Source organism: Mus caroli, chromosome 6 (genome assembly GCF_900094665.2).
Source record: "Mus caroli chromosome 6, CAROLI_EIJ_v1.1, whole genome shotgun sequence".
Lineage (NCBI taxonomy): Eukaryota > Metazoa > Chordata > Mammalia > Rodentia > Muridae > Mus > Mus caroli.
The window spans coordinates 86363704-86373048 of record NC_034575.1 but is presented as its reverse complement, the minus strand read 5'-3'; the positions used below and the strand labels follow the sequence as shown (position 1 = coordinate 86373048).

Below are 9345 nucleotides of genomic sequence, written 5' to 3'. Positions count from 1 at the left end.
GCCACCTCTGTGGACACTGAGACCTGTGAGTCTGAAAGTCCAGACTCATCCATGGGTCTATCTCTGCCCTGGTTCCTGCTGGATTACCCTAATCCCTATTTTTCTTGACCACTGGCCCTTCTTAGACCTGCCCTGAACAGCCANATGGCACAAGGGCTTCAAGCCATAGCATGTCTTGGTCTTCAGGATTGAGTTTCCATCCAAAGGATGGCTTCCTGGCCACACCATTTAGGAAAATGAATGGGCATGTGGCAGGGTTGTGTGCACAGGGAGTGACCTTGGCTACCAGGCCCCTTGATCCTCTTACTGAGGCCCTGCAGAAGTCCCCTCTGCACATGTGTGTCATGTGGAAATGCTATAGCCATTGTCTGTCTACTCCCCAGCTGGGTAAAGTCTCAGCACACAGCCCTGTGGTGATCAGTGCCAGAGGCTGGAAGGCCAGGTCCTAGGTCCCTAGAAAAGCAGAAATAGTACTANACACCCCCAAATGGGGCCTCCATCACTCACCCCATAATGTGCTGGACATAGGAGGGGTAGCGGAACTCCATCTTGTTGGCTCCTTTCTTCTCTACATCTGCTCCTGTGCCCAGAGTCACCTATCTGTGTGAGCGCCCATGACCACACAGACAGTGACTTAAATAAGGGGCCCCGGGAAAGGCTGGGAATAGAGTCTCAAAATCTTTCCTTAGGCAAAATAAGAGGAGAAACAGCACAGTGCATCCCTGGATGGCATACTGCCATTCGTGTGGTCTAGATGTAGGGAGTAGACATAGTCCACAGACTCACTGTCAGCCCCAGAGATACCACTCTGAAGACTGCAGCCCACTAGGTCTGCAAGTAGCCTTGCAAATAGACATGAAGGAAGACATGGAAGGGAATGGTCTCTTGTGGATGCTGAGCCTTTTATATTTTTCTTAATGCAAGAAGTTACGGCCCAGAGAGACCTGCCTGTCTGGCAGAACCAGCTTCCAGAAGGAAGAACTTGATAAAGGCACAATAAGATCTCCCAGGTACTCACTGGGTGACNACGTGGCTGAGCTCTTAGTATGAAGTGGGGAGAGAAGAGTTTCCTCAGGTGTGCTCACACAGGCCCCAGGCACCACTTGCCCAACTTCCCCCTCTGCTTACCTGCTCTCTGAGCCTCCAAGAGGAAGGCNTTACCATAGTCCCAGAAGAAGAACTTCTCTTGGGCCAACCTGTTGATGGCTGAGACATGCCTCCTCAGGCTGCAACAAACAGATGGTCAGCCCCTGACCCAGCTCCATAGCCCCACCCTGCCAAGCCTCCCCAAGCCCTTCTAAACCCAGTGCCAGAAAGTCTCCTGTAGAATNAGCCTCCTCTAGCTCCCAGTGANTGCTNCCAGTGCCACTGATACCCATGTCTATTTAAAGCCCTGAGCCCCTCAAGAGCCCTTATCTTGTAGTGGACCCCTAAACTCTGGCGTCCAAGGTGCCAGATAGGGTAGTGTGGGTATCCCAATGTGAACCCAGCATGAACATGTAAGCTGCCCTAGGGATTTCACAAACATCAATTTAGTTTGTCCCATCATTCCCAGGGATTTCACAAACATCAATTTAGTTTGTCCCATCATTCCCATGAATACTGTGCCCGTGATCCCCTCTGAAGGAAGGAAGCTGAGGCTCAGAGAGGTTAGAACCCTGCGGGATCTGCTGCTCTTTCCTGTTGCCTACCTTTCCTGCACCAGGTGCTTGAAGGCAGCAGGGTTGGAGGACATGAGGCTCTGGGCCTCTGAGAAGCTGAGCTGTACAGGGTAGTAGCCACCATTGAATGGGTTGTGACAGGATGTCTGGTCTGACCCGAGATCCACCAAGAGTTCCCCTGTTGTGTCCAGTTCACGGACAAGGCGTTCCCTGGGTGAAGAGGCGGGTTGGTCAGAGAAGGTCAGGCATACCTGGGCTGGAGGAGGGCCAGCTGGAAGACAGTGCAGCCCTCACCCCACCCCCACACTCTGTAGGCCGTGTCTGCTCTCTCCCTTGCAAAGTGCATGGGCAGAAAGGCTTCATGGGTCTTGGTGAGGATGATGGCTTTTCCAGGAAGGACAGAGTTGAGGCTCAGAGCTGGTGCCTTGGAAGCATCTNATTAGTGCCCCTGAGGTACCCAAGNCATCAATTTCCCACTTACCAAAGATCTACCACGTTGCCATGGTAGCCGAGGCTGAGAACCTCCTTCTTTTTCCTTGCTTCCCTAGAAGGGCAAAAGAACAGAACAGATGCCCTGTACCTGTCTTCAGCTGCCCTGAGTGTAGCTGCTCTGCTTATACACAGGGAGCTCAATGCTGGCCAAATGTGGCAGGCATAGGAGGCCACCTAGGGCTTGTGTGTGCATGTGTGCTTGTGTGAGAGTGTGTGCTTGTATGAGAGTGAACTTATGTCAATGTGTAGGCCCGTGTGTGACTGTAGGCCTGTGTATGCGTGTGAGCCTGTCTAACTGTGGGCCTGGGTGAGTATGAGTCTGTGTGTTGGCCCCCATGGGCCTGTATNCATTTGAGCCTCTGTGACTATGAGCCTGGATGGGCGAAGGCCTGAGTATGACTGTGGACCCCTGTTATTGTGGAACTGCCCAGGCCTATGTGAGTTTGGATCAGTGTTCAGTGTAGACCTGGAAATAGGTGCTGAGGTGAGGTATGNTCCCTCAGCCCCCATGACACAAGAAAGAGAAAAAAATGTAGGCTGGAATGCCCCAATTGGTTGAGCTGAGCTGCAATGGTTACTGGGAAATGCGTATCTTAACTCTGACAGGATTTTTATAAAACATGCTATGGGGCAGGGTATGAAAGTGATAGTATTCCAAAGTTATTTGAAGAAGTAGAAGTAGACAAGAGGATGAATATAATTAAGCCAGGCATGGTGATGCACACCTCAGATTTCAGTACTTGGGAGAACAATGCAGGAGAATCTCAAGGTCAGAGCCCCATGGCTGCCCACAAGCCAGCAGCAATAATCCATGGAAAATGGGATAGCTAGAGACCCTCCCATGACACTCCCAGAGTGGAACCTCTGAATGACACCTGTGGCCAAACATCAGGCACTGAATGGCCCAAGTCATGCTCTCTCCCCTGCTTCCAGTGCTCAGGGTCAAGTGTTCTGAGTCCCATGCAGCCAACCGTACCTGAGTCTTGCAATGCAGTGGTCCAAGCTGTCAGTCACCTCCATCAGCCAGCCTTGCCGGTGGCGTTTTACAAGTGCAGCTTTGTCCACCTGAGGTCACAGGGCACAGGCCATCCATTACATGCCACCCCTGAACAACTCCCTTGAGAGGTGCCACCCCATGTAACCCACTTCCATGATGCAGCCTTAGGGCAGTCAGTACAACCAATGAGAAAAAAGAACTGAGACATGATTTCCCTGCTGAGATACAGAGCTGATGTGTCTCTTCCCACTTCCTTCTGCTTTGAGTGTGAATGCATGGCTAGGATGATGTATCGATTTTATCTCCATGAGAGAAGCCCAGGAGAGTCTAGAGCAGCTAATGTTGACATCATTGAACTGACCAACAAATGCCAGCACTGTCAGTTACATGAGAAAAATAAAACTCTTATTTCTATAAGCTGCTAAGGATCTCCTCTGTCACCTGTAGCCTAACACAGTCCTAGTGAAGCTCAGAAATGCAAGAGGCAGGCAGTGTCAACTAAGTCAAATTACACTGGTTTGTCACCATGACTTATCTCAAAGCTCCTTCCTTCTGCTGTCTCCTGCTTCCTTCTTTGACTGTGACATCTTCCATACAGATGTGAGAGCCACTAGAGCAAGACCTCTGTGCACATTTCTGTCAGGGAGCAGCTTGTGTATCTCCTCTGTCTGATGTTAGCCACTAAAGCCGAGGAAGGGGTGCTCTCTACTAATTAAATTACAAACATTTATCCTCTCTTGTCTGGGTTTTGTATCTGAAGGGACACAGGAAACAATGGCTGTAAATACAACATTACAGCTTCATGGACTGGAATAGAACATGGAGGGTAGTGGGCACCGTGCAAGCAGGACCCATGTATAGCCGTAGGGATCCATCCAGTGAGGCAGGGCAAGGCTTTGTGAAGGAGGTGAGGGGGTTGGTGAAAGAAAACAAGGAAGGGAGGAATGAGAAGAGATGTGGGAAGAGTGGAAAGGTGTAGGGGTGGGGAAGGAGAGGATAAAAGAAGGGGAGAAGAAGGAAAGCAAGCAGAGAAAGGAAGGAAGGAAGGAAGGAAGGAAGGAAGGAAGGAAGGAAGGAAGGAAGGAAGGAAGGAGCCAGGGAGATTTGGAGGGCCAGGCAGAAGCTCCCCAGCTTACCTCTGCAATCACCCCAATGCATCCAACGATGGCTGCTGCCTTGGCTTGAGCCCCACTCATCCCGCCAAGTCCAGAGGTGACAAAGACCTTCCCTGCCAAGTCCTCTATGCCCAGGTACCGACGACCAGCATTCAGCACAGTGAGCTATAGGCAGGGGAGACAGGGTGCTAACTGTCCATTCCCAGCATATCTACCTGCCGGGACCTACCACTCATCACGTGTGCCTGTTTCTCACCACTGTGCCATGGACGATTCCCTGGGGACCAATGTAGCAGTAGCTGCCCGCTGTCATCTGGCCATACCTGAGCAGAGAAGAAGAGGCCAGGGCTTAGGAGCTTTAGAGTAAACCTTGTACTGCTCTCAAGGTGCCCCTACATTCTCCTTTGCTATAATAAGTGGACAGAAATGGACATNATCATGTTAACCAGAATAACCAAGAGTTGGAGTCAGAAAAACAAATGTAACATATTTTTACCCCTTTGTGAAATATAGATGTGTATGTGTGTGTGTTTGTTTGTTGAAAGTAGAAAGGGGACTATGAGAAGGGAGGAGGAGATCTATAGGGGAGAAACAAGAATATATGTCCCATGAAAGCAGAAGGGGGNCTACTTAGGGAAAAAGGGGACTAGCAAGGAGAGACTGGCATCTGGGGACAGTGGGGAGGATGAACAACAGCTAACTCTAATGGGGGCTGGAGAGACAGCTCAGTGGTTAGAAGCAATGGCTGTTCTTGCAGAGAACCCAGGCTTAGTTCCCAGCATCCACATAGCAGTTCCCAGTTGTCCATAGTTCCAGCTCCAGGGGACTGAACACCCTCTTCTTGCCTCCATGGGCCCTGCCTACATGTGGTGCACAGATATACATACAGGTAAAACACTCCTAAAATAAAAACAGAACTTTAAAAATAACTAAAATGACATACATGCATAAAAGCATCATGGTGAAACCTATTTCTCTGTACTCTAACCAAAATNTTTTTAAAAATTAAAGTCAAGTAAAAACAAAAAATAAGAGAATATGATACACTAGAGCCTCACAGATGTTTTACAAACAGATCTTATTCTGCTAAAATCAGTCATACAATTAATTTCTAAAAGCCAGCATGGGGATGATTGGGGTAGGCAGAGCAAGACTGAACATGGCCCAGCATGCCCACGCTACATGTCAGTGTATACTCAGCCACTCACAATGGTGTTCACAAAAACTTTATCAGCAGTGACCAATATCTGAAGCCATTGAAATGCCCACACATGTACGGAAGAGAGAAACAAACTGTGATGTAAGCACAGGTGATACGCAAAGGAGATGATGTGTCCCTGCCACATACAACCCAGTGAAGATGTGGGCCGTGGGAGAGCATGTTCTGCAGGATTCCATTCAAGTGACATCTGGTAGGCTTAACTGTGAGCCATTGTCATACTGGAGCTGAACCCTGGGGTGGCACTGTACACATGGCAAGGTGATAGCAGTAAACACATGGCTGTGAGCATCCTCATTTTGCACACACCAGATCCACAGCTGGCATGCTGAAAGATCTCTGCAGGATTTCTATTTGAGGGTGGGGCTTCATTTTGAAGGTGTTGCTTCTATAGCTTGTCTCCCACACATTGCCCTTGGGTCCTTTTCATATCAGCATAGGCATTATTGGTTATGACTTCCTAGCAGATGGCCTTCAAAGCCAAGGTACTCTGCACCTCTCCAGAAAGCCTGTCAGCTCTGATTTTCCACATGAATGAATAAATACTTGCAGTGGTGTGACCTCCTGTTGCCTCCCTCCACCTGTGGGCTGTGTATTCAGGGCAGAAAGCAGGCAGGAAGGCTGTGAGGTCATCAGACACAGATATTTCTAGTTTATCTACCTATCTTCCTTGCTTCTAGCGAGACTCTGTCTCAAAAAGACAAGTGAACAAAAAAGAGGTCATGTTCCTTATGTTGAAGGACTACATGAGTATCACAGACATAGGAGGGCAATGTTAGCATAAAAGAATTCTAGAGATGGTGAAACCCACTATAGGCCCTGAGGGGTCAACTCTCTGTGGAGATATGGAACTGAGAGACATTGGGTACATACCCCTGTCCTGGAGATCATGCCTCTGTTATTGGTTAATTCTCACACATGCCTATGTGACAGGACCTATGAGTGTCCCCTCTGTCTAGATGAGGCCAAGGTTCTAAGGTTGCACAGGACACAGACCCAGGCATGCACACAGACTCTGGTCTGTGGTGCTCAGCTAGAATGCCACATAATGCTCCCAAGGCAACTTACAGCATAAAGTTGCAGGACTAAAAGCTTTCTGCAACTGAAGCAGGAGCCTTTGGGGGCCCCATTAGGGGCATCTCGCCCTCCAGCCCAATGTGCTGACCACCTCAACAAACAGCCTGAGCCTGTTCCCCCATCTTCCCATGCAGGATGTTCCCTGCATGACTAGCCTTGCCACCCTAAAAGCAGGAAGGCTTTGGTCCTGAGGTCTTCTCAGTTCCTTTTCACNGCAGACCGTGTCCCACCTCTGCTACAGTTCCCACCTTTCCTCTGTACTGAGGATGGAATCCAGAGCCGTGTGCATGCTAGAGCTCTACCTCTGTTTATTTTGTTTTGTTTTTCTTTAAGAGTTTTTTTTTTTTTTTTTAACAGTTGCCCAGGCTAGTTTTGAACTCACACTGTATCCCAGCCAGGTCTTAGAATCCTCCTGCCTCAGTCTCCCAAGGCTGAGATGATAGGTGTGTGCTACCAAGTCTTTTGAAACAATGGATTTCAAAATTGTATGTTTCTTTGGCTATAAATAACAGCAAGCATTCCCACAAAACTACTAGGGTGCAGCTGTGTGAGAATGAAAAGATTCTGCTGTACTATGGTAGTTGTAAATCTTCTCTGAAATCAGGCTTAACACAGCCCTGTTGTCCCAACATGAAATGTATCTAAGGGCAGACACCATAGCAGAGAGCTGACACAGAGACTTACATGGTCACCCCCAAGGCAAACAGCTTCTCATACTCTGTCCTGGAGGAGTAGTTGGGAATGACCTGGAAAAGAGGAAGGGACAGAGTGTGAGTGGGGTGCTGTTGCCCGATCACCTCCTCAACCAACAGCACCCCNTCCCCCAAGCCCGACCCTGGACAGGCTGCATGCTGGCTGCCTCAGACTCACCATCCCGTTAGTGATGACCAGCCGTGGGGCACGGGGGCTGCTGGGGAAGAGGCCCAGAGGGTGTCCACTGTACATGACCAGAGTCTGTTCCTCAGTCATCTTCGACAGGTAGGACATGGTCAGCCAGAACTGGATGGACAGCGCACATGCACGACTCTGTAAGTGTGAACTGGCACCCACATAGGCCCTGCACCCCACACCTAGATCCAGGAATTCCTGTAGGTTCTGTCGGTCCACCTAATAGCATTGTTTGCCTAGATCCTCTTTAATCTCCGGGGTCTCCTAGTACCTCCCATAATGCACCTCTACTCCTTCTTATGAGTGAAGCATCTCCAGGTCATTGCCAGTGCTGGAGCATTAGGCATCAGGCAGAACCATGGACCACTGAGTGCCTGCCTGGCCACCATACCTGGGCCCAGTTGCTGAACACTTGCCCGTTGCCTCCATAGGTCACCAGCTCCTGTGGAAACTGAAGAAGATGTGGCATTGTCTGAGATGGGGCTGTGGTCAGGGCCCCTACTTGCAGCTATACTCAAAGGAACAAAGAAGTGGGGGCAAGGAAAGAAGCCNGAAGGGACACATGATAGCCACCAGCCATGTGGGCTACTGAGCATGGCTATCTATGTGAAATGTGTTCTCCAAGTCAAGATTCCATGTAAAGGGAGGGACAGAAGAATCTCATGAATAATGATAGGATACAGTGTGATAAAATATTATTAAATCTTTTTATTCTCAGGTGGTTATTTGAAAGCTACAGTTATAGGTACATTTATATAACTGTATTGCTATATATTTTTGTTATTTTATATTTGTTTCCTGCTTTTGNTTTTGCCAGAGTTGCAGACTGCACTAAAGGCCCAATGGCATTACTCAGGATCTCAGGTCATGTTTCCCTGGACTGTGCTGGCCCTGGTTTCCTGGGCAGTACCTGGGCCACAGCAGGGTCCAGGTTGTTCATGATCATGTGCATGATGGCTGCAGCTGCCCGTGTCCGGCATGGGTACTGATCAATNGGGTAGGCCCTGCAAGGAAAAGCCCCACGGTGGGCATAACAAGGAAATCCTCAGGCCTCCTGTCCCACTAAGACGCTGAGTCTGCCCTGGCCAAGCTGACAAGGCACCTGAAAGACGTCCTTAGAACCACAAGTGGGAGTGGGGGGTGGGGGTGGGAGTGTGGAGGTGGGAGTGGGAGTGGAGGCCTGGGGTGGGGATGGGGGNTGAGGATGGGTGTGGAGNACCAGACCCACTAGGCAGCCTGGAAGTCTGGCCCACTCCAATCACTGTCTCTACTTCAAACCTGGGAGGAAGCTGACTACAAAGAGAGCTGAGGGCTGCTTTCCAGAGCCCTCAATCTTTGGGCAGTTTAGTTATTTGTTCTTTTATTCACTCATCAAATACCTCTGGGCAGCAATTTCATGGAAGGTGGCAGAAAATACAGAGGGGACATGAGGACGCCATCTTCTGGCCAAGCAGGTCAGTGTCAGACCCTACACTCCCCCATTCCCCGAAATCCCACTCAGGGAGACATCTCACTACCTATTTTCTCTGCACAGAGGTGTCACCTCACTGTACCATCCCCATAGTTCCCCCATCTCAGACAGACTGCCCCCGCCCCCTAGCCACAGATTCCCCGAGGCTCCTGACTTTTGCACAGCCCTGTCTGAAGCCAAACCCACGAGGGCTTACCTCATCTCAATGCTGGGGCAGAACCGGTACATGTAGATGTGCCCAAACTGTCGTAGCTCCTGGGCAAACTCCAGGGCCAACAGTTTTTGGACATCAGGTGGGAAATAGCGCAAGGCATTCCTCAGGGCCAGCTGGGAGGAGAAGGGTGAGAGGTGGCTGGGTTAAGGGCCCTGGGGCCCTCCAGGTATTCCATCTTCCCTCTCCACCTGGATTGCCTCTGCTCCACTCA

The 9345-nt window shown here is 49.9% G+C and overlaps 1 protein-coding gene across 1 annotated transcript in view; it reads right to left on the bottom strand.

The window, feature by feature from the left end:
* The window catches only part of Uroc1 (urocanate hydratase 1), a 29267-nt gene that overhangs the window by 16285 nt on the left and 3637 nt on the right, over positions 1-9345 (bottom strand). Inside the window, exons 2-13 of the mRNA XM_021164120.2 lie at positions 9117-9247; positions 8360-8453; positions 7841-7900; positions 7432-7560; positions 7246-7307; positions 4522-4588; positions 4287-4430; positions 3130-3218; positions 2143-2205; positions 1692-1871; positions 1129-1226; positions 508-580 (exon numbers count right to left, since the gene is read on the bottom strand). Coding sequence (XP_021019779.1) covers positions 508-580; positions 1129-1226; positions 1692-1871; positions 2143-2205; positions 3130-3218; positions 4287-4430; positions 4522-4588; positions 7246-7307; positions 7432-7560; positions 7841-7900; positions 8360-8453; positions 9117-9247 — 1190 coding nt within the window. The remainder of the gene's footprint in view (positions 1-507; positions 581-1128; positions 1227-1691; positions 1872-2142; positions 2206-3129; positions 3219-4286; positions 4431-4521; positions 4589-7245; positions 7308-7431; positions 7561-7840; positions 7901-8359; positions 8454-9116; positions 9248-9345) is intronic.